The sequence below is a fragment of the Podarcis cretensis genome (genome assembly GCF_951804945.1).
Source record: "Podarcis cretensis genome assembly, chromosome: 4".
NCBI lineage: Eukaryota > Metazoa > Chordata > Lepidosauria > Squamata > Lacertidae > Podarcis > Podarcis cretensis.
In genome coordinates, this window is record NC_137173.1 from 74,079,160 (window position 1) to 74,104,488 (window position 25,329).

General features: G+C 39.8%; 1 protein-coding gene across 2 annotated transcripts; it reads left to right on the top strand.

The window, feature by feature from the left end:
• The first annotated feature begins 216 nt into the window (after positions 1–216).
• Positions 217–21,806, top strand: TUBGCP5 (tubulin gamma complex component 5). 2 transcript variants are annotated; one of them, XM_079972541.1, is made up of 23 exons: positions 217–528; positions 2,802–2,855; positions 2,940–3,048; positions 3,636–3,732; positions 4,700–4,776; positions 5,403–5,535; positions 6,221–6,335; positions 6,896–6,985; positions 7,694–7,787; positions 7,952–8,198; positions 8,316–8,518; positions 8,878–8,993; positions 9,902–10,170; positions 10,974–11,172; positions 12,368–12,556; positions 13,288–13,470; positions 13,900–13,984; positions 14,098–14,218; positions 17,199–17,377; positions 17,817–17,942; positions 19,172–19,260; positions 20,193–20,293; positions 20,577–21,806. In XM_079972541.1, the coding sequence occupies exons 1-23, from the start codon at positions 356–358 to the stop codon at positions 20,621–20,623; spliced, it is 3,096 nt and encodes a 1,031-aa protein (XP_079828667.1). In that variant the 5' UTR covers positions 217–355; the 3' UTR covers positions 20,624–21,806. The 2 variants fall into 2 exon arrangements, with proteins under 2 accessions (XP_079828667.1, XP_079828668.1); XM_079972542.1 differs by lacking the exon at positions 217–528 and having other exon boundaries at positions 1,971–2,855; positions 3,640–3,732.
• The last annotated feature ends 3,523 nt before the right edge of the window (positions 21,807–25,329 follow it).

Sequence of the window (25,329 nt, forward strand, 5' to 3'; positions counted from 1 at the left end):
GCAGACATTACGGGGGTACATATCAAGTTTTACTTTTTTTTTTTTAAAAAAAGCAGCAAATTATCATCCAAGAAGCTGCTTGCCAAAACGCAGCCCTCTAGAAAACCTCCAGAGTTTTAATAAGCAAGCAAAAGGCGCATGCGTAGAAGATGGGGAGGAAAGAGCCTCCTTCGCCCTCTCCCTCCTCCTGGAGAATCGGGAACGGAAACCTCGCGGTACTTGCCGCGAGATGTTATGTGGACGATGGCGACCGAAAACAAACGGAAGCGCCGAAAGGTGACCACATAGGAGGGGGGGGGAGTGCGGGAAAAAAATCCTCTCAGCTTCTTGCCTCGCTCAGGAGGCCTGTTTGGCGATGGCGGCGGCGGCGGCGGCGACGACACCCCCCGCGCACTGGAGCCGCTTCGAGCAGGAGCAAGACGTGACGTTGCGGGAGCTGATCCGGAGGGTAACCGGCCTGAGCGGGCAAAGCAAAGAAGAGGCGGCCCACTTCCAGGCGGCGCTGAACTTCTCCTGGTCCAACTTCAGGTCCGTTACCTGGGGGGCGTGGCGTGGCGTGGCTCGCGCCCAGAGCGGCGGTTGGGGATGGGAGGGGCGGGAGACGGGAGAGGCGCGCGACCAGTTTCACCTGTTACCGGTTGGAAGTCTCCGTCTTGTCCTCCCATTGGCCACTTATGTGGGTTAAGGGAGGGGGGTGGAGCTAAGACTGGATCCAGGCCCGAGTTTTTTAGTACATTTGTAGCCAACCTTCCTAATACCCTCCAACATACCTCCAATGAAAATAGGGATATCCTATTCCATAATAATAATAATGATAATAATATTTTATGACATCTTTTGACTTTTTAAAATGTGGCTCTTTTTTTGGAGGGGGGTGTTATTGGGGGGTTGTTTTTATTTTGATTATACTGTATAATATATATTTTGGTTTTATATTTCAATTTTGTTCTGTGAACTGCCCTGAGACCTCCGGGTATGGGGGGGTATATAAATTCATTCATTCAATCCATCAGTCCATCCATCCATCCATCAGGGTATAGGGCGGTATATAAATTCATTCATCCATTCAATAATAAATAAATAAATAAATAAAATAATAAACTTTTATTATTTACCCCACCCAACTGACTAGGTTTCCCCAGCCACTCTGGGCAACTTGCAACATACCATATATAAAAACATAATAAAACATGAAACGTTGAAAAAAACACATCCCTATACAGGTCTGCCTTAGAGTGTCTTCTAAAGGTTGTATTGTGACTTCTAAAGGTTGTATTGTGGCTTGCGTAACTCTATACCCTCCATTTCTCCAATGAAAATAGGGACGTTCTAAGGAAAAGCGGAACCTTCATGGCTCAAATCAGAAACTGGGGTGGCTTCTGTAAAACCAGGACTGTGCCTGGAAAATAGGGGCACTTGGAGGGTCCGGTGTTATATGGTCTCGGTAGCCACTTCCAGTCACTAGTCTAGCTGCTGCATTCTGGATTAGTTGAAGAGTTTGGATTTGATATCCCGCTTTATCACTACCCTAGGGAGTCTCAAAGCGGCTAACAATCTCCTTTCCCTTCCTCCCTCACAACAAACACTCTGTGAGGTGAGTGAAGGTCGCCCAGCAGCTGCATGTGGAGGAGCGGAGACGCGAACCTGGTTCCCCAGATTACGAGTCTATCGCTCTTAACCACTACACCACACTGGCTCTCTTAGTTGTGCAGTGGTACCTCAGGTTAAGAACTTAATTCATTCTGGAGTTCCATTTTTAACCTGAAACAGTTTAACCTGAAACTGTTCTTAACCTGAGGTACCACTTTATCTAATGGGGCCTCCTGCTGCCACCGCTGTGCTATTTCTGTTCTCATCCTGAAGCAAAGTTCTTAACCTGAGGTACTATTTCTGGGTTAGCGGAATCTGTAACCTGAAGCATCTGTAACCCGAGGTACCACCATAGTTTCCAGGTTACCTTCAAAGGTAGCCCCACATAGAGCGCATTGCAGTAGTCCAACGCGGGAGATAACTAGAGCATGCACCACAATACTGAGACAATACTGAGCTAAATAGACCAATGTTCCAACTGCATAAGGCAGCTTCCTATGCTGCTGTATAAGTGCATATAGAATTTTAACTTTTCTTCTAGAAGTGGAATGTAGCTTAGTAGTAGAACATCTGATTTTTATGCACAAGATCCTAGTTACAACCCCTGGCAACTCTAGTTAAGAATGGGAATGTCCCTTTCTGAAACCTGGGGGAGTTGCTTCTGGTCATTGTAGACAATACTGACTTGGATATGCGGGGGTCTGACTTTTTATAAGGCAGCTTCCTGCACTCTTAGAATACAACTATTAACTGCAGCCACCATGGTCAATGGTTAGGAATAGTGGCATTTCACTTCCAATTCATGCTTGAGAGATATAAAATATTCAGGCTGTGAATTCAATTGCTTCTGTAGCCAAAACTCCACCACTCACTTACAAGAGAGGGGTATCAAAAGACACAAGGTTTGCAGACATAAAAAAATCATTAGAAATTAAGCACTAAGGAGGAACCCAAAAAATAAATCTATTGAGGACTGGGCATGATCACTGGTCGTGGAATGCTAACTGACAGGGGTGGGGAGAAAGGAAAAATCTGAGTGGAATGAGCAGCAGAATGGAGTGTCCTAGAAAAGGGGATGGCTGGTTGGAATAGTCAACAGGAGTTCTCCACACTGCAACATTTTGTTGCAAGTCTTACTTGTATACTCTACACCAAAACTTTTGAAAAATTAAACTATGTGGTGCAGTAGATATTTTATTATTTTTCTTTAGGTTTCATCAATTTCTTGATGTCAGCCAGCACAAAGTAGACAAAATAATAGAGGGGTAAGACATTTCTATTTTTATGACATTGGATTAGTTGTTTTCTGTTGACAGATTTACTTATAAGCACTGAACTTTTTGATACAGGATTTATGAAAAGCTGATAGTTCATTCAGACCTTGTTAAAGCTGCAAGCTGGAAGAGTTTAACAGAAGAGTTTCTGAATTCTCCACTTCCAACCACTGAAGGAACAAAGGTATGCAGTTTAGAAAACAGATTTCAGTTGTGTTGTATTCTTTCTTTCTAAACAAGGAACATACCATGGAGAACAAGTAGTCTTTCTTTACAGAGTTCTTATAGTTCTAATTTCCTGTTCTAACTTAACTGTATTAACTGCTTCATAATAGCTATCCTAGCTCTTATATATATAATTTACTTATTAATTTATCAACACAGCAAACATTTCATGCTTAGCAGCATTTTAAATATCTATACTCATGTACTCAGAACTTGAATTGTTCAAACAGTTGGAGGTTTACCATGAAGGCAGTAAGTTCGAGTTTTAGTAATGTTTCTCTAACCAATTGGTCCAGATTAAAAGCTATTATTATGAAATACAGACTTCAGCTAATTGAAATGCACTGTTATGTAGCCTAGTGTCTTGTTTTTCATGTGATTCTGCATCGTGATCCTTTTAATGATGTACTGAGATGTGTGATAAACTGAAGCTTTTATTTTGCATTTCTAAATATATCGTTGTACTAGAAGTCCAATCTATTCATTTCCATAACTATTGACAAATACATTTCCTCCACTGAATTATCTGTTTGTCTTCCGTTTAAGACAGATGTCCATTATGCCATACTTTCTCTTCTGTTGTGCTTATCTGATTCTCCTTCCAACACCAGTTATGCAGAAAAACCAAGAGAGAAAGAAGTGGGTAGGTTTTAATATATTACACATAATTCAGGAACATGATTTTTAATCTCATGCCAATTCCTTTTTATTTTGTGAGTTATTAGTATTAGATTGTCCATGTATATTGAAATATAATAATGTATAATAAATAATGTATACTATTATTTAGCTTTTCCATATCTCTCTGCACTGTAGTAGTTCAGACTACTTACATAATTGTCATGTTCTTGGAAGAAATGGGATTATTTATTTATTTGATTTCTTACCTGTCCTTCGCTACAAATTTCCAGGGCAGGTTCCAGCAATTTCCAGGGCAGGTTCCAGGGCAGGTTCCAGCAATTTCAAACAGTATTAAAATCAATTTAAACGTATTATAATCAAATATGATAGGGTGGGTCATATATATATATCAGGTGTCAAAGTCGAGGGTAAAGAAGTGTCTTCATTGGAAATGACACACTGAAGGTGCCAAGCGGACCCCTGTGAAGAGGGAATTTCATAAGTTAGGGACTATACAGAGAAAGCCCTCTCTTGTCCTGTTACTCCCCAAATGTCTGAGGGCGCTGGAACTACAAAGAGGCCCGCTCTGCTGATCTTAACACCTGGGTGGGTCTATAGGGAAGGAAGTGGTCTTCAAGATATTTGAGGCCTAAATTATGAGCACCTTGAACTGGATCTGCAAACAAACTGATCACCCATGCAGCTGTTTTGAAACAGGGATTATATGAGTCCTTAATGGTACTTGAGCCAATAATATGGCTGCTGAATTTTGAACCAGTTGTTGAAGTTTTTGAGGCATCTTCAGGGGCAGCTCCCTGTACAGTGCTTTGCAGCTATCCAGCCTTGAAGTACTAGAGCATGGAGAACAGTGGCTAATTGTCTAAAACAGGCCATAGCTGCCAAACCAGTCTAAGAGGTTACTTGAGCCTTCAGTGACAATGTTGGATCCAGGAATATCCCAAAGCTACAGACCTTTTTTTTTCATCTAGAAAAAGAAGAATTTGATTGGCGGAAATACTTGATGGAAGGTGAAGAATTTGACTATGGTCCTGATTTAGAAACACCAGTAAGTAATACATAGAACTGCATTATAAAGTCACAGGATGCATTGGAAAACTGGGGAACTATTTCTGCAGACCATAGTCTTCTGTAAATCCATCTGCTTTTTATTATTTTTATTATTACTTACTAAATTTCTTGATGGCCCTTCACCTGAGGATCACAGTTTTATAATATAAAAATACATAACATAGTAACAAACAAAAACAACTCCCCCCTTTAAAAGACCATGGATTGTTTAATTAGCCAAAGGTCTGGGAGAAGAGGAATGTTTTTGCTTGGCACCTAAAGTACACAACGAATGTGCCAGCCGAGCCTCACTGGGGAGAGCATTCCATTATTATGCTCTGCTCATAAGCTTTTCTGTGACATTTGACAGGCCAGTGTTGGAAGAAGAGTGCCAAGCTAGATAGATTTTTTAATCTAAATTAATGAGGCAGTGATTATGCTTTTAGGGTGTTTGGTGATGGAACTTGTGAAGAAAGGCATTGTTAATAGGTTGAAGGGGGACCTGATTTAGTTGTTAAGACATAAGGTAATACAACAAAATGTTCATTTTATTTTGTAAAAATGCATTGTAAGGTTCCCACCTGTCATGAATTAAAATATACTTTGTATGCTTATGTTTTACAGGAGTGGTCTGACGTAAGTGATGATGATGAAGATACTGAACCACTGAGTAGAGAAGACTCTGGCATTCAGGTGGACAGGACACCCCAAGAAGATCAGGATCAAAACAAGAAGTCATCACATGTCACATGGAAAGGTTTGTTCTTCAAGACTTGCTTCATTTGGCTAGAGTTTTTACCTTTTGTGAAGCATATTGCTGTCATGTGCCTAATTGCTTTGAACTTTATGAAAGTTTGTATAGTTAATATTGAAACTTGAGCTGGCAAGTCTCAGTACTCCACAAAACTAGAGTTTCTGTTTTGGCAACAAACCATGATGTTTGGTGGCCTCTTTGGGGCCCTCAGATAAGCTATGGCCAAATTCCCTTTTGAGAGAGTTGCTAGGCACCAAGGCACTATGAGGTAGGGTCCAGCCTACCATTGGACACTTCCCCCTCTAATATGCTCTTACCGCTTGTATTTTGTTTTCAGGCAGTTTCATAATAGGAGAGAGTTGTTAGGCTCTTGCTCAGTATAGAAGAGATGCCGTTTCTGAGTCCAGCTTCCTGGTCAACCAATAATCTTAGTGACCATGGGTCTAAATTGTTTTCCTGCTTCTGGAAACATCCATTTCTGGTTTGTGAATTTTCAAATTGACACCTATTTCAGTTTGCCTTATTGCTCCTGAGATTTAGGTTCCTGTAAACTTACCTGAGATGAAACCCCGTTAAACTCAGTGGGGCATTCTTCCCCATAGAAATGTTAGGATTGCTCTTGTTATTTACATTATAAAGTTTTCTCTTCTATGTAAATGGAAACTGGAGTGAAATATCTTGTATGCAGGTGAACCTGATGCACGTACCTGGCTAGAGCAACATGTAGTTGCTCAATACTGGACTGGCAGAGGAGTTCGTTTTCCCCATAGTTTGCATTTTCATTCCAATTTAGCAGCTGTATGGTAAGTAGTTAAATTAATTTTGTGTTGGGAGGATATAATTTATGATCAGCTGACTACTACTTTATGATAATTTCTAAAAACCCTATTGCAGATGCCATTGCATGCTATGAAATGCTATATTGGGTTGATTCCTGCCCTACACTCCCCTCTCTGGTTATTTTGTATATATGTGTAGTAATGATAAAACTGAATTTAATATGTATGAAGAATTGCTTAGATTCCTGAAACTGTCATGAACATCTGTGAAGGATTACAAAACGTCTTGGGACTGTGTTATTCTTATGTCATAATGGTGTCAGAAATGATGTATGCAGTTTGCAATTTAAGCATAGCATGCAACTCTTGAAAGGAAGTGATGCATTTAAAATATTCAGAGAGCTTTTCAAGCTAGAAACAGAGTAGTTCATATGCATTAAAAAAATAAATAAAGCAGAAATGATTCATTTGATTCCCTAAGTACATTGGATCTGCAGGAGAGGAGCAAATAAAAGGAGTAACATTGGATACTGGTTACCAGCAATTTTGGTTGTAAAAAATAATGATGATTTTTTTCCTTCTAGGGAGCAGCACTTATATACTAGTGATCCCTTGTACATGCCAGAAGAAAAAATTGTTGTTACTGAAACACAAGTCATTCGTGAAACAATTTGGTAAGTAGCAGGACTAAAGAAGTTACCACTTGAAATCTGTTTAATGTTCTTTGTGGAATACTCTCAACAGTCAGACTCATATGGTTATGCTATTCCTTTACTTCAACACCATCACTCATGATGACAATTCTGATATTGCAAATGCTTTAGAAGGAGCAGCTTTAGAAGGAATTTAATGCTTTGCATTGCTCTTGAAATAAAATAATTCTAAATGTTATCTCAAAAGACCTTGCTACCTTGTGTAAATTTAATTCATTTTAGCATGCCTCTTGTCAGTGAGAGATATAATGAAAATTGTGTTACTCAAAATCAAGCTGTTTCCCCTCTCAAGCATTAACAATATGAATAACACAACTTTGAAAAATAAGCATCTTCTTAATGCAGTCTTGCAAATCATTTTCTTGTGGTGTACTCTGTAAAGTTGAGCCCACTTCATGAAAAGTTGATGGAGAAAATGACCACAATTTCCCCAAAATTAATTGTGGGCTATTACAAAACTACTTATCCATGCCACCATTTCACCAACACATAGATCTAATCCAAAGGTATGTGCAAATCAGCCAAACTTGTAAGACCTAATATTTGTCTGGGGTCCTTTTGAATATATCCTATATTTTGTATATATAATGATGTTGCTGCAGTCTTAAAAAGTTGTACTGTGTCTTGTACTGTGTTTTGTACATGCTAAGTTAGTTCTTACTTTTACAGGCTGCTTTCAGGCGTAAAAAATCTCTTTATATTTCAACTGAATGATGGAAAGATTACTGTGAGAAATGACATCATGGTGACTCATTTGACCCATGTAAGTTCAGTGATCAACCTAGATCAGTAATCAAGGTGCAAAGAAAGCCTGATGTTGGTGCATGGAAGAAGGATTGCTTGCAAAAGATGATATCTTACCCTCTTGAGTTTTCTATATTGGAGTGCTAATACTAAAGACTAAATGAAACCACATTTGTTTTGCAGAACTCGTTAAGATCAATGTTGGAGCGGATAGCAGCATATGGGCAAGTTGTATTTAGATTGCAGAAGTTTATTGATGAAATAATGGGTCACAGCTCAGAAAGTGGAATACATGGAATCATTTCTACTCCCAAGAAATCAGCAGAAGCCCCATTTAGAACCTATCAAGCTTTCATGAGAGCCCTCTATAAATATTTCATAAGTTTCAAAGAGGAACTTACCGAAATTGAGAGGAGCATAATCAACAAAGGTAGTATACTTTGGATTATAGTAGAAGAGTTTCCATAAGTCTTAATCTGTTGTGAAAGTATAAGATGTGAACTAATAACCACGCATTATGAAACATGACTGTATTTCTGTTCTACAGATGCAACAATCACTCTTTCCATAGTCATGGATAAGTTATCACATCGATTAGCTCAGCTCAATATACTTCATAAGGTTTTTAGCACTGGAGTAGCAGAAGTACCTCCTGACACTCGCAATGTTGTAAGAGCATCTCATTTGCTCAATACCCTGTACAAAGCGATTCTTGACTATGATAACGTTGGGGAAGCCTCTGAACAAACGGTATGTAGAAGGTGTTCATTATGATTTCTGTAGGAAAAAAATAAGTTATTACTTCAGTCAACTGATGATTAGACATAAATTATAAATGCTTTAATATACAAGTGGCAGTTGTAGTGTCTTCCTATGCTCAAACAATATGTTCTGCAAAACTATAAATGTTTGTACAGCTGATTGTGATAGTTAGGATTCAAAATTCATTGTATGCCGTTTACAAAAAAGATAAAGTGCTTCCTATGTGTGCATATCGTTTTCCTTGACCGTATACTGTAAGCACATTGGAGAGGCTATATGTGCTTTACTAGTGAATTCGTGAAATATTTATGAATCACCCAATAATCCTCTTTAAAATTTCATTGCAGGTATCCCTCTTGTTTTCTCTCTGGGTTGAAACAGTGAGGCCATATTTACAGACAGTGGACGAGTGGATTGTCCACGGTAACTTATTTGATCCTGCAAAAGAATTTATTATTCAGAGGTAGGGATAATGAACTTGTCTTTTGGATATACTGGTGTTTCTTAGGGCAGAGAACACTTCCTATATGGCAGTATCTGAACCCAAAAGCAGTACTGCACATGTAAGAGACTTTTCCCCATTGCTAACTACCAGCTTCCTGTGCAATCATAGGGTTTCGTCTCCCTTGACCATAATAGACCCCATGTATAAATGTAGCTGACTTGTAATCTTCATCTTCTGCAAGGCTGAGACAGACCAGGACAATTGAGTTAACCTGGGTGACTGTAATTAATAAAATGACAAGCAAGCTATATCTAGGATAAATGTTTTAATGAAAAATATTATAGCGGTGCAGCTGGGCTGTGATATGCACCTTGTATTGGAACTTAGTTTAATTTTGTGAGAATATTATTCACTGAATGTTAATTGTAGAAAGAGCTTGGGATTTTAAAATCATGAATTTGTGGCTTGAAGGAAACTCAAAGGCGTGTTTGCTACAAGTGCTTGTGCTTGCAGTTCCGTTTGTTCAGTGTTCCTGCTTAAGACATTTGTAATGCCATGGCCAGTTTGTGCTTTATAACATCATTTAACTACTGTTACGTGTTCAGTAAAGCCTTGGCACAGATATGTGTTGCGATATCTAAGAGCCTTATCCATTGTGACTGTTGATCTGTAAATCCTAGTTCTAAAAACTTCGTATTTTCTCAATCAGAATGTTTGTATTACCGTTCTGAGAGTTCAAAGCTGTTTCTGTGGATTCTGAACCTTAACAAGACCCCCCCCCCAAATATTTAATCTTGTGGTTGAATGTTTTTCTTTATCTTGATCACCTGCTTCAGGCTATTTTCAATAATTGTCATGATATAAAGAATTAGGAAGTGTTATAGTTTCCTAAGGAAGAACTAATGATTGCATGTTTGTCTTTGCAGAAACAAAAATGTTCCAGTTAATCATAGGGATTTCTGGTATGCTACCTACACTTTGTATAGTGTGTCGGAAAAGACAGAGAATGAAGAAAAAATGAGTGATAATGCTAGTGCCAGTTCTGGCAGTGATCAGGCACCCTCAAGTAGACAGCATACCATGGTCTCTTTTCTGAAACCTGTACTAAAACAGATCATTATGGCTGGAAAGTCAATGCAGTTGTTGAAGAACCTGCAATGCACAGATGGTTCTCCACAGCAGGCTGCATCAAGAGGTGATAAAATCCTATTTTACTGTGTAAATGTTATTATTATTCCTGGTTTTAGTGGTATGTAGCACTTCATATTGCATGTGAAAATGCAGCTCACATAGTAATGAAATAGCAATGAAAAAATAGTTTTGGCATATTGGTAGGTATTTAGCATTTCAGATATAGGTCCCTCTATTTCCCACTGAATTTTACTCCTTTAATTGTTAAAAATCTTAAAAATCAATTATTAGACTACTGATAGATTATATTAGAATTTAAATGATTTTTCATTATTGTTAATTTTTAGCCAGCCCAGAAAATAGTATCATAACAGTGTGAAATACCAAGATAAATGCTATTTTCTGGTATCCATTTTCTTTTTTCCTTAAAGGATGTTTTACAAACCTAACTTTTCCATTTTGTGGAGGCAAATGTTTGTTTAAATTGCCATCACCACATGATTGTTTTCATGTGAAACTTTTATCTTGTGAAAATATCCCAGTATGCATTGCGCAGTCAAACTTTTGTGGTTTGTAATCATAAGACTCAAGTGCGCTATCAAACATGCACCAAGGGGTCTACTCTGACAGATGGACTATTGTTTCTTTCTTGAACATTACTGGAGCATTAGAAGCAATAAGGAGCGCAAGTGTTATGTGTTAAATAGGCTTACAGTGTTTGAGAATCCTACCTTAAAGCACCTCCTAATTTTTTTCCTGAACTCATTTGAGAGATAAAAATAGTTCATTTTTTCTTTTTTATTGTGGCTTACAACAAACAGCTATTTCTGAAAAGTAAATAATAACCTACATATCGGTCCTATTCAGATGCAGAGAGGAAGAGCTTGTACACGTTATTTCTGGAGTCTGTGCAGTCACGCCTACGGCATGGGGAGGAACCTATTCAAGATATCATTACAGAACAGCAGGCCACCAAGCAAAGTCTAATAAAGATGCAGTCTATTGCAGCAAGACACTTAGAGCTGGATGATGTTCATGATCCCTTACTGGCTATTAATTTTGCAAGGTAATAGAAGAGATTCAAAATAATTGATTCTCCCTACTATGTCTCTGTCGAAAGTCAGATTCTACCAAGCGCAATTTGGGGAATTCCTGCTGTTCAGGCAGCTGGCATGTGACTTGAAATCCAACTTGCTGAGAGGCGGCTTCTCACAGTACAGTATAGCCATCAGAAGCCATACATCATTAATCTTTATTGCCTTAGGCACTTGCCACAGCAGTTGTCAGGATCTATAGTGTAAAAACACAGCAGCAAAACCTGTTGCTCATTTTAGGTAGGTATTTTCCCTCTTAGAGATACAGTGTGTCTGAGGAAGTACAGGATGAGTTGCTTAGATTGTCTGTTTTCTGGTTTGTGAGAGAATCGTGAGAGTCTGGGGGTGAGGAAGAGGGGAAATAGTCACAAATTCCTGAAAAATATGAATCTGTCAAAGCCTGATTATAATCTTGCGCCTTGTAGCTTGGTTTTAATGATATGTTTTGCTTATCACGAACCCAAAGATTACTGTTCATAGAAATAAACTACAGTGGTACCTTGGTTCTCAAACGGCTTGGGTCCTGAACAAATTGGATCCTGAACACCACAAACCCAGCAGTGAGTATTCCGGTTTGCAAACTTTTTTCGGAAGCCAAACGTCCGATGCAGCTTCCGATTGAGTGCAGATAGCTGCTGCAGTCAGTTGGAAGCCACACCTTGGTTATCAAACTGATTTGGGAATCAAACGGACTCCTGGAATGGATTAAGCTTGAGAACCAAGGTACCACTGTATTAGAATTGGGCTGGTTTTTTTAATTGGGGGAGGGTGAAATTCTGATAAGTTCCAGAAGGTCATCTAGCACCTACAGATTGTTAAGGTATGTCCAGAAGGCTGTGAGATTGGTAATCTGCAAATGCTGGTTTCATCCTACACTGAAATTTTGTACTAGTAGGTGCTGGTGACAAGTTTCTAGAAGCCAGCATGTGTTACTGTAAAAGTTGCAAGGCCTACAGAAGCTAGAAAATATGCCAAATACATTTTGTTTCCTCCCCACAGTATTCCAGACAGAATCCTGCTATAGAGCTAGAAACCCTGTGGCAAACTGTCTCCCAGCTTTGGGCTGAAACTACAGCAGATTTTGTTCATCACAAACAGCTCTAGTATTAAAAGAAGATTCTTAAGACATTTCATGTCAAATATTATTATTATTGCTTTATTTTGTAGGCTGTATTTGGAACAAGGCAGTTTTCATGAGACGCTTACTGGTGATGATGTTTGTGTGGATAGATCATCCGAATCAGTTACGTGCCAGACATTTGAACTGACATTGAGGTCATGTCTTTATCCTCACATAGACAAACAGTATCTGGAGTGCTGTGGAAACTTAATGCAAACGTTGAAGAAAGATTACAGGTAAGAATTAAATACTTATGCACTGATGACTTTATTAGTTCTTGTAATATGCTTAAGGCAATACAGTGGTACCTTGGGTTACATATGCTTCGGGTTACATACGCGTCAGGTTACAGACTCCGCTAACCCAGAAATTTTACCTCGGGTTAAGAACTTTGCTTCAGGATGAGAACAGAAATTGTGCTCCGACGGCTTTAGGTTAAGAACAGTTTCAGGTGAAGTACAGACCTCCAGAACGAATTAAGTACTGTAGTAGAGATCTGGATCAGATCTGGATCAGATTTCCAGTCATTAGTGATTGATACTACTTCACTCACTCAGCTTAGGGACCCAGTCTTTGTTGATTATTCCTTATGGAGGAAACATCTGGGTCGTTCTTGTTGCAAAAGGGGCGACAGCAGAGTGGGGCAAAAGTATCACAGAATTCAACAGTAGAAAGGGTGGGTACATGGTTGACAGAAAAAGTTAATGCTCTGACAGAAGAATGTTGGCAAGCACAGTGATACAGTGAAAATAGAGTTTAAGGCAAGATGCAGCTTTCTTACTGCAGGAGTTGGGTCTTCTGAGCCATGAAGTTTACTAGTATTTGTATATATATATATCTTTTTAAAGTAAATTTTGTTGAGTTCAGTGTCCTTAATGGTTCACATTTGGAAGGTTTCCTAGCATAGCTTAAGTTTTAAAGGTATGATGAAGTGAAATTTGAATATATGTGTGTTATTGTTTCTTAGGCTGGTAGAGTACTTGCAGGCTATGAGAAACTTTTTCTTGCTTGAGGCTGGTGATACTATGTATGACTTCTATACATCCATTTTTGATAAAATAAGAGAGAAAGACACATGGCAGAGCGAACCATTCCTTAATGTCCAGCTCCAAGAGGCAGTTGGACAGCGTTATCCAGAGGATAGTTTAAGGTAATAAGCATGCAAAATATATGTACAATATACATTTGGGCAGGAGGGGAGAGCCTGGTATAACTAGGAAAAGATTAAGAAAAAGTGTTTATTTGGCTGTATTTGGAGAGTAAATGATATCTTGCACATCTTGCTAACCATGGCACTTCAAATATAGCATTTCCCCCCATAATTTGGAAAAGCCAAGGCTGTTTAAAAGACATACATTTTATTGCTGCATTTGCATTCTACCCAGTTTGAGAGTATTAAGGTTTGTCTGTCTTATTTAGACTGTAGCTATGTCTGTGAGCATAGATACCTAATATCCTTTTACAAAGTTTGCAGCGGAAGTAATTGTAGCTGTGTTGATTTTATCTGATTTTGCATTTGTTTCGTTTGCCTAGCTCCCAGAGCAAAACAATGGTAACAAGTATGTGTTTCTGTATGCAGGTTGTCTATATTGTGTGAAAATATAGATATAGCAAAGAAGAAGCTTCCTGTTCATACCTTGGATGGCTTAATATTGAGCTACAAGGTAATACTAGTTTAAATTAAAGAACTGAAATACAATAATGGTTTAATTATAAGGTAATATATAGATTGGGGGGGGAATGAAATAATGTTTTCAATAATGTTTTTCCTCCTTAGGTCCCTTGGCCCGTGGATATAGTTATAAGTGTGGAGTGTCAAAAAATCTATAACCAAGTGTTTCTTCTACTGTTACAAATAAAGTGGGCCAAATATAGTCTGGATGTATTACGATTTCATGGTAAGGTAATTCATGGACACTTTTATTCTGTATAACTGAAACTATAACACTAATAATTGGTGAACTGTAGTTACACTGCTTCCAGCTTCTGGAAGAGCACAATAATTTCTGGGAAGATAGGGCAAAGGACAAAAAAGAATGTAAAAGGTAAAGAAACCCCTGACCGTTAGGTCCAGTCGCGGACAACTTTGGGGTTGCAGCACTCATCTCGCTTTACTGGCTGAGGGAGCCGGCGTACAGCTTCCAGGTCATGTGGCCAGCATGACTAAGCCACTTCTGGTGAACCAGAGCATGTAAAGGGAAGGAATTATGGAAAAGAAGGTATTGTGGCAAAGTATAAGTAGATAGTGGCTGGTTATCAGAAGGAGGTAAACACGAGGAAGGCTATGGGCCCGGATGGGGTGGTTGGCAGGGTGCTAAGAGATTGTTCGGACCAACTGGCAGGAATCTTTACGAAGATTTTTAACCAGTCTCTGGCCCAAGCCACTGTTCCACCCTGTCTGAAATCCGCTACCATTATACCCCTGCCAAAAACATCAAAGATAGACAGTCTGAATGATTTTCGCCCTGTGGCGTTGACACCCATTATAATGAAATGTTTCGAAAAACTGGTGAGGAAGCGCATCTTATCTTGTCTGCCAGTGGGACTTGACCCTTACCAGTTTGCGTACAAGGCAAAGAGATCCACAGAGGATGCTGTGGCAATGGCTTTACATGCTGTCCTGACTCATTTGGAGAAGCAAGGGAACTACGCGAGATTGTTATTTGTAGACTTTAGTTCTGCATTTAATACTATTCTTCCGCATAGATTGGTGCCCAAATTATTAGACCTGGGACTTCCACCATGTTTGTGCAGGTGGATATTAGACTTTCTATAAAACCGTTCCCAAAGGGTCAGGTTGGGTTCCCACGTCTCTCTAGATCTCATCACGAATACGGGGACGCCGCAGTGGTGCGTGTTGAGCCCGCTTTTATATATGCTCTATACAGCTGACTGTGCCCCCAAATACCCCAGTAATAAGATCATTAAGTTCGCAGATGATACAACGGTGGTTGGTTTAATTACTGCTGGAGAGGCGGAGGCGGCCTATAGGAAGGAAGTTGAGCAGTTGGGGGAGTGGTGCAGGAAAAACAACTTACTCCTTAACTTAAATAAAACAAAAGAGATCATTGTGGACTTTAGGAAATGTAAATTGAATATTCAGCCACTTATTATTGAGGGGAAGTACATGGAACAGGTCTTGGTGTTTCGATTTCTGGGAATGGAGTTGAGAGACGACCTAACCTGGGGAGAGAACAGCAAAGACCTGGTGAAGAGAGCACAACAGAGGTTATATTTTCTGAGAATCCTCCAGAAAAACAATCTCTCAAAGGACCTGTTGATGGCATTTTACCATTGCACTGTGGAGAGCGTACTAACTTATGGTCTGTGTGTGTGGTTTGGGAGCTGCAGGGCCAGGGAAAAAACAATGCTATCCAGGGTTGTAAAGACTGCAGAGAGAATTATTGGGTGCACTCTTCCCACCTTAGATCAAATCTATGCTGCCAGGTGCCATAAGAAAGCGGCAGAGATAGCACATGACAGTACGCACCCCGGAAATGATCTCTTTCAGCTTCTGCCTTCTGGAAGAAGGTATAGGGTTATAAAGGCCAGGACTAGCCGCCTGAGAAATAGTTTCTACGCTAATGCAATTCTGGTTCTAAACACAGCATAAGGGGGTCTCTGTAGTACAGTGTATTTTAAAATGGGGTTTTAGAGTTTTTAGGGGTTTTTGAATGTTTTATTTTATGTAGTTTTGTGGTAGTTTTATGTAGCTTTTCAATTTCATTGTTCCGCAAGGGACAATGACAATAAAGATATCGTAATCGATAAGTGAGACCTGCCACAATATGTTTCAGTGTACCATGTACCTGTTTAGGATTCTAGTCAGCCATGACCTTTTTGAGAAGACTCCATTTCATTCTCACTCCCCAACAGTCAGTAAGCACTCCATGCCCACTGAACATGATCACTTTTCATTCGACTTATTGTGGGGAGTAGGTGGGGAAATTGCCACTTTTACATTTTTCCTCTAAAGTTTTTTGTACTCCTTCAAATCTTGGTGTACTGTGGAGTTGCTGATATCTCCTTGATCCTCCTTTCTCCCTTCTCTTCTGTGTGAATGTTGTCATTTTGGTTACATAATTCTTCACTATTTGTTTATAAAAAGAGCAAGTAGATTGCTTTGAACTATATCTGATCTGGAGTAGATGTGGTTAGCTGTTTATCTGCAATACAGAGCTGTGTGTGCTCTGCCAAAAATAGTCTGTTCTGAGAAAAACTGAATTTTGTCACTTGACTCAGTACCCAAATTGTTCTTTGTGCAAAAAGAATATTGTGGCACTTTTTTACAAAAACGTACCACAAGACCCTTCATTCATTTTTACTGCAACAGACTGTTAGTGTCAGGGCTAGTTCTGTTAGGTTATGCAAGTTTGCCTTTTTGTGTACCTTCTGTAGTTTATTCTGTATAGTCATAGGAACTAGCAGGCAGGGCACTAAAGTTCTTTAGTTTTTTTTCAACTCAAGCAAAAATTCAAGGCATAAGAGCTGGAAACTCCCTACCTTTTTTCTTCATGAAATCATATAAGGAGCTTAATGCCATGATGTGGTGGTTCTTGATTTTATAAAATGTTGTATAGCTTACTTATAATAAAAATGTATCTTAATACTTGGTTTTAACTCTTCCCTGTTTAAAGTGATTTTACTAAAATGTGGATCCTGTGCATTTGATTGATGTCCTGATTTATGTTTGTTGTCTTTACATCAAAGAAACCCTGCCCTCTGCTGTTTGAACAGTTTATTGGCATCAGTAGATTTTTTTTCTACTGAAGAATTTAAGGGGACCTGAACTGTTAAGATGCTGATGATGGCAGAATTGTAATTGCGGTCGTGCCATTTCCTGTAATATCTTATTCTGTTGTCTTTAACTCTTTTAAGAACTAGTCAGGGCTGCAGAAAAGCCCCAGAACAAAGGAGGAGCTGTACTTGAACAAGAGACATTTCTTCACTTTGGATCACAGTTGGAGCCCATTAAGCAACAAACTCATCGGATGTTCCTTTTGAGGATGAAACTAATGCATTTTGTTAACAGCCTGCATAACTACATCATGACTCGAGTATGTGATGCATTATAATTTCATTAATAATATACTACTTTCATTAACAGTCCAGGATGAATTCTGACATATCTGCAGGTAGTTTGACCTTCAGTTTGTATGGCAGAAGTACATCTCATTCATTTAGGTTTTAGCTAATATCTGGAATATGCTTAAAATAGCAGTGGCTGTTCAGATGCTGAATAACCCAATTCTACTAAGTCACAATGCTTTTGGAACACGTGATAGATCCTTCCGTATTACTGTATTCTTGCCAGAATCCTTAATTCCGTGTACCTCAAACAGAAGCCCTTTGTAGAAGATAAAATGTTTAATAGCCAGCTGAGCTTGTGATCTTGGAGAAAAATTAGAGGTGTAAAACATTTTTTATAGAAGTGTGCTAAAGACAACATTTAAGCATAAAGTTTAATCACTATTTATGCACTCTGTTTTTCTAAAGATTCTTCATAGTACAGGTTTAGAATTTCAACATCAAGTAGAAGAAGCCAAAGATTTAGACCAGCTGATTAAAATTCATTACAGATACCTTTCTACAATCCATGATCGCTGCCTGCTGAGAGAAAAGGTACATCAAGTTAGACTACTATGGTGTATTTAGTTTACACAGCAAATACCTATAACACTTGCACTCTATTCAGGGGTTTTATATCATATATAACTGCTATAGAAAAAAATTATCTGTTGGGTCATTGTGAGGGTGAGCAGAGCTCCTTAACCTTCTTAAAATAGCATTTTCATTGTTTGTCCAGGATACTTTAGAATATTTTATTTGCCCAATATTTTGATTTAATTGTTTGCATAAATTGTTTAAACGCTTACCTGAATGAGCCTTTATTATATTTACAAAAGCTCTTGAAACAACTGTTTCGAAACATTGAGAAGGCTTCGTTCATTCAAAATTGATAGAGGGTGTATGTTCTCTATCAGTAGGTAGAAGAGGAAGGACCATAATGATTCTGCAGTGCAATACTGCTGTGGGTGTCAGGGTCAAAGCCTGGGGGTAGGGCTTAAACTTGTGGAGGTGTGTGCTAAGTTGAATGGAAACAGTTCCTCCTTCTCAACCACTCAAACTCCTAGCCTTGCCTGACTAGAAGTTAGCACTTACCGTATTTTTCGCCCCATAGGGCGCACCTAGTTTTTTGGGGGGGAAATAAAGAAAAAAAAATTATTTCCCCCCTCCAAGCGCAGGGCTGGGGCGGGGGAAGCCTGAGCTTCCCCCGACCCCAGCCCCCAGAACAGGCTGCTATCCGCAAGCCTAGGGAGCCCGGCGGGAAGTCGCGCCAGTCTCCCCAGGCTTGCGGATATCTGCCCGGGACGCACTCCGCTGCGCACCCCGGGTTTCGGGATGCAGGCTGTTATCCATAAGCCTAGGGAGCCCGGCAGGAACTCCCACGGGCTCCCAAGGCTTGCGGACAGCTTCCTGAAGCCTGGAGAGCGAGAGGGGTCAGTGTGCACCAACCCCTCTCGCTCTCCAGGCTTCAGCGAAAGCCTGCATTCGCCCCATAGGATGCACACACATTTCCCCTTCATTTTTGGAGGGGAAAAAGTGCGTCCTATAGGGCGAAAAATACGGTACATCCTGCTATTTTGCTGCCAGAGAGCCATGGGGACAGGACACATGCACAACCCTCAGCCTACGCTAGTTTTGGGTGGATAGCTTTTACATTGGGTAGAGCAGTGGAACCGCTTGGGAGAGCTGGAAAAAAATGGAAAATGCACTAGGGAAGTAGAACTGCCTTGAACTTCAGTATGGAACTATGATCACAGCTGCTACTTTTAAAATGTCATTTACAGGTTAGTTTTGTGAAAGAAGCTATAATGAAAGTGCTGAACCTAGTACTGATGTTTGCAGACCGTTGGCAAGCTGGTTTGGGAGCTTGGAAGTAAGCGCACGCAAAATAATTTGGATTGTAATAATTTCACTGCATTAGGCTTTTAAATGGCATTAATCCCTTACATGAAACATTGGCTAGGATGCAGTGGAACAGGCAAGAGACTAATCACGTGACCAAGAATGAAATGGATTTAAGATAGATCTCATTAGCTCTGGGCATGTGTTGCCTTGAAATCAGCATGCTTTTTAAAGATAAGGTTGTAAATCATACATTCATAAAATAAATTGCACCTTTTAGATGCTTAACAGCAGAAAGAATTAAGTTAACGTGGCCCTTTATCTTTTGGTGTAAGTACCAAACAGGATCAGTATGGTCTGAATAATTTTTCTTTGATTGCTGCTACTGGGAAATATTGAATGCATTGAAGTTTTGTTTGAAGTGCTTTTATGGTGTGAGAATCATGAGTTTCTCAGCCAGTGACTTAATTTGATCTTTTGAAGATGCAGAGCTGTTTCTAAAAGGGGTTACAACAGTTGTGTTGTGTAGACCCCTATATCTTTTTTTTTATTTCAAACAGCTTGATATCTGGATATATTTTCTGCATATCCATGCATCTCCTTTAGAGTAAAGAACAATAATGAGGAAAAACTAGTCATAGAGGCCACATCCAAGAACAAACCCTTCCATTTGCTAGGTACCTGTGCATTTACAATAAAAATGTTTGCTAAGACTTTCTAATGTCAAAATGATTTGGGTTTAATCCAGTTTGATTTTTGCTGATTTCCACCAAAAGCCCCTGAAAATAGCTCCAGTGGGTGGGGACCCCCTAGAATAGCATGGAAGGCGGTGTGATGGGTGCAGGTAGAAGTGAAAATAGCCTACCAAAAAGAGGAACCCTTTTTGTTCTCAAAAGTAATTTTATTATATTTTTTACTACCACTTTATTTTTGTCTACTTAAAATGTTCTGTCCTGTTCTCAGGATGGAATCAATAACGAAGATGGAATCTGACTTTAAAAACTGCCACATGTTTCTTGTGACAGTACTGAACAAAGCAGTCTGCAGAGGTTCCTTCCCACATTGTAAGTATTTAGAAAATAAAGGTAAAATTTGATTTTTCATACTGTTAGGCATTTACTGCAAAGTGCATTGCGCTGCTTTCTTAGCGCTTTCAGTCTCTAATAATTTTAAAGCATAGTTATCTGCTGATAAGGGGAGGTTTTGGTGTGTATTAACAAGGATTCTTTAGAAATCTATGTAATTCATAACCAGTTTGTTCAACATGCTATTTTTCTTCTCTTCTGAAACTATGCAAAATACAAATGCCAGACATTAAAATATTTCACTTTGTGTTTTTGTTCACAGTGGAGTCTTTAGCCTTGTCACTCATGGCTGGAATGGAACAAAGTTAGTAAAATGCATATGTGATACAACTACTCAAACGCCTGCAACATCTTCTGTGTAACATTGTAATCATCCAATGCTGATTGCTTGCATGAAGTATATTTTGAACGGTTTGGCAGGGTTTTCATTTTGAGCGATCCCAGGATTGCAGTATTATTTTTAGGATGTACATATTTGTGCTTGAAACTGTAAAAACAACAACACATTCATCTGTAAATAAAACACTGAATGCAATTATTTATACAGTATACCATTTATTTTATATATTAGGAAATATTTAATCAGATCACGTCATTCTTTTGTTTTCCTCTGTGAGGAACAGTTACTAAAATGCATACTGTATAGCAAAATTTTAAAAGAATTTCTGTGAACTTTGCTCCTGTGCATAGCTTGCAGGCTATCCCTGAATGCAGTGGCAGAAATATTTTATTCAGAAACATTTAGTTATTTAATTTGCATACCACCCTTCATCTGAAGATCACTGAGTGGTTCACAACATAACAATGCAAAATGAGAACGCAAAATACATAATAAAACAAAAACAAACCAATAACCCCCTCCCACAAACACATATAAAAGGCCATAGAATGTTTCATCAACCAAAGGCCTGGTTATAGAGCAACTTTTTCACCTGGTGCCTAAAGATATGTAATGAAGGCATGAAGCGAGCCTTTCTGGAGAGAGCATTCCACAAACAGGGAGCCATTGGATGCCTTCCTTTTTCCTTTTCCCAAGATAAAATGTCACCTGCAACTGAAATCCCAGCAGCTGTAGTGCCTATGGCAAATGGTACTATTTTGTTAAATTGTTTTTTTCATGGAAATGAATAGCACAGGTAAGGCACTTTATGCCACCATTAACTTACTGCACATCACAACATTCTAACATTTGTTTTGGCATTCCTAGCAGCTTCAAAATGTTCATTTTTAAGCTTTGTAATCTTAACTGCTAGCAACATTACTGGTGCATTAGGATGGACTATGTTTGCATTATCTGCTTACATAATGTGTAAAGATAATACTTCCTTCTCTATACTGCTAATGCATTTCTAGTGTAACTGCCTTTTATGAAACCTGATAGCAAGTGATTTGATTCTGGAAGGAATTTCATGGGAAATATATCATGAAGATTGTAGAAGATTGTGTAACTCGACCTTCACATGACCATAAATATATTACTGTCTGAAAACTGGCTGTTGTAACTTGCTGCTTTTATAAGGTACCGGTAGTTTCCCTTTTATATTGTGGGGTGTGTGTGTGTGTGAAGCTTTTGGTTAATTCCTTATTAAGGCAATACCAAGATTGCTAAAAAAATAAATTTAAAAAATCGACACTGTGCCTCTTACTATAGTTGAGAACACAACTTTTTACCAACTTTAGTAAGTGCTATTTATTTTATTTATGTGCTACAGGGATTGCCCGCAGTGGCTCTTGTATATTTTCTTTAAAAAAAATTTTTTTAATGGCAGCCATGCCCTTCACCTGTGGAAAGGCTTTTTTTAAAAAAACTTTGAGGAGGGTGGTGCTCAAGTATGTGTGTGTGTGTGTGTGTGTGTGAGAGAGAGAGAGAGAGAGAGAGAGAGAGAGAGAGAGAGATATGCATGTTGAAACACAAACGGAGAGAAAGACTTCTGGTCTGTTTGTATTTGTGGTCTGTGACAGAGATACACCTGGGCAGAGAGAGTGAAATAGGTATGTGTGGCTTGAATGTGAGAAGTGCATGAGTGTGTGTGAGAGAGATGTGTGGTTTGACCCACTTGAATATTTTTTGTGGTAGTGGGGATTTCTCTCTTACTATTAGACAGTAACAGTATTGTCTGGGTAAGAATTAATACAGTGGTACCTCGGGTTAAGTATTTAATTCGTTCCGGAGGTCCGTTCTTAACCTGAAACTGTTCTTAACCTGAAGCACCACTTTAGCTAATGGGGCCTCCTGCTGCCGCCGCGCCGCCGGAGCCCGATTTCTGTTCTAATCCTGAAGCAAGGTTCTTAACCTGAAGCACTATTTCTGGGTTAGCGGAGTGTGTAACCTGAAGCGTATGTAACCTGAAGCGTATGTAACCCGAGGTACCACTGTATTATGTGATCTGCATAATTAGGAGCAGCAAGGCATAGGTGATTCCCATGGCAAGCATGAGGTTGTCTGGAGGTGGGAAGAGTACTGCACTATTACTAATTTTGTGTGAAGCCATCCTCACGGAGTCATGTTGTGTTATGCCATTTCCTTCTTTCTCACAACAACCATTTTGTATTATGTTATACCTTCATACCAACTACTTTGTGAGTGGCATCCACAGCACTTTCTCAAAATGTGCCCACTGGCCCAGTAAGATTGACGGTTTGTAAAACAGAATATTTAACCTGGTTTTTAATAAGATTTCAAAATAATGAAAGCATCTAATAATCCCAGTAAACAACCAAATCAGTACAATGAACAGAGCAAGAATGGACAACAAGAAAACAGGTGTTCTCTTGAAGAAAACAGTCTTCAGCTAGTAGAATGGGGCTAAAAAATATGCTTTATTTAGATTGGATTGCCTGCTCCTTTCAGAGGTTCTATAGAAGATAAGAACAGGATCAGGATGTCTTTAGAATATTTTAACTTGTGTGTGTCTGTCTCCTTCAGAAGCTCCTTTTAGGGATTTGATATCCAAAGCCTTGAATTGGAGCTGGAAAGAAATGAGTCTGTATATTCTGTTCTAGAATAGGTGAAATATGAGAGAACTAGTTTCCACCTCTCAAGAAGCATGTTGTTGCTTACTGCAATAGCTGATGCTTCTGAACCATTTCCAAAGGCACCCAGAAAAGGAATGATTGGCCAGGTTTCTTCCAGCAACCTGGGGACTGTGTATCACAGTTTTAGGGATATAAATGCTTGCGTGGAAAGAAAATTATACGGAACAGTGCTAACAATGTGGCTTCATTTGGGGGGTGGGGTGACTGCACAACTTTTAACTCATATAAAATCATGTGGCTGGCCTTTTTTAAAAAAAATGTTCCTTCTGAATGGGCTACAGCTGATGTTGCTGTATTGTAGCTGATTATTTAAAAGCTGTTTCACATTTCAGACCTTACAGAGCAAGTCCAATCTGTGGTGCTGGAGAATTTGGATGTGACCCTTTGGCCACCAAAATTGTGGGTGGGCGGAAGCTACTGCCAATAGGACCCACAGGACACTCCTCTCCCAAACCCAAGTGTGAGGACGAGGTAGGGAAAGGCAGAACAGGGCATGGAAGGGATTTGCTGTGTTGAAAACCAGTCCAGCTACTACCAGTGAGCCTCACCAGGCCCTTTTGCTGTGGCAACCTAGAGCAAAAGAGAGAACCACCCACCAACTTTTGTCCAGACTAGCATGAATGACAGGATCTAGGATGCAGCCTTGGCTCAATTCTCCATGCAGCTCTCATTCCCAGATAGGATTTAGGATTCTTCCCTTCAAGATTGAAAGCTGTATTATTTGGCCACTGGTCACATCACCTCCTGGCAAATAGAAGGGGAAGAAATGGAGGCAGTGAAAGATTTTACTTTCTTGGGCTCCATGATCACTGCAGATGGTGACAGCAGACATGTAATTAAAAGACGCCTGCTTCTTGGGAGAAAAGCAATGACAAACCTAGACAGTAGCTTAAAAAGTAGAGACATCACCTTGCCAACCAAGGTCCGTATAGTTAAAGCTATGGTTTTCCCAGTAGTGATTTATGGAAGTGAGAGCTGGACCATAAAGAAGGCTGATTGCCGAAGAATTGATGCTTTTGAATTATGGTGCTGGAGGAGACTCTTGAGAGTCCCATGGACTGCAAGAAGATCAAACGCATCCATTCTTAAGGAAATTAGCCCTGAGTGCTCACTGGAAGGACAGATCATGAAGCTGAGGCTCCAATACTTTGGCCACCTCATGAGAAGAGAAGACTCCCTGGAAAAGACCCTGATGTTGGGAAAGATGGAAGGCACAAGGAGAAGGGGACGACAGAGGACGAGATGGTTGGATGGTGTTCTCGAAGCTACCAGCATGAGTTTGACCAAACTGCGGGAGGCAGTGGAGGACAGAAGTGCCTGGCGTGCTCTGGTCCATGGGGTCACGAAGAGTCGGACACGACTAAACAACAACAACAAATTTGATCCAACGTATGCATTAGTTCCAGATTGCTTTATGAGGGTAGATTTTTTTTTTAAAAAAAAGACTATTAAAAGCACAAGCCGAGGTATAAAAAAGACGTTGATCTTTACAAAAAGGATGTACTCGGTTTGTCCTCATGTGTCTATAAATTCCAGGCGGAACGTTTGTGACCTTAAGAATCCTTCTGAAGTTGCCTCAGCTGGACGCTAGGATGAGAGGACGCTGGGATATTTAGAAAGGGTATGTTCCATGAAATCTCTAAACTTGCAGTGAAAGAAGGCACGATGCGTGCAGCCAAAATCGTTCAGCAGTTTTTGTGCGGGGTGCCTAACTTCGCAGCGATCCGGGGTATGAGCTGAGCGCCCGCCGCCTCCAGCCTCCCTCATTCCCTTTGCAAACCGGACCCGTTTCGACGGCTGTGTGAGCAAGATGTGGGAGGAGAATCGCTGGCTGGGAGGGAGGAGGAGCCGGAGGCTGGCTGGCTGGCTGGGCCAGGCGAGCGAGCAGGGTAGCTTTGCCTTGGAGAGGAATGGCTGCGGGTTTGGGACGGGACGGGGGAGGAGCTGCAGGAAAGGGTGTTTCCTGGCACGGTTTCCTT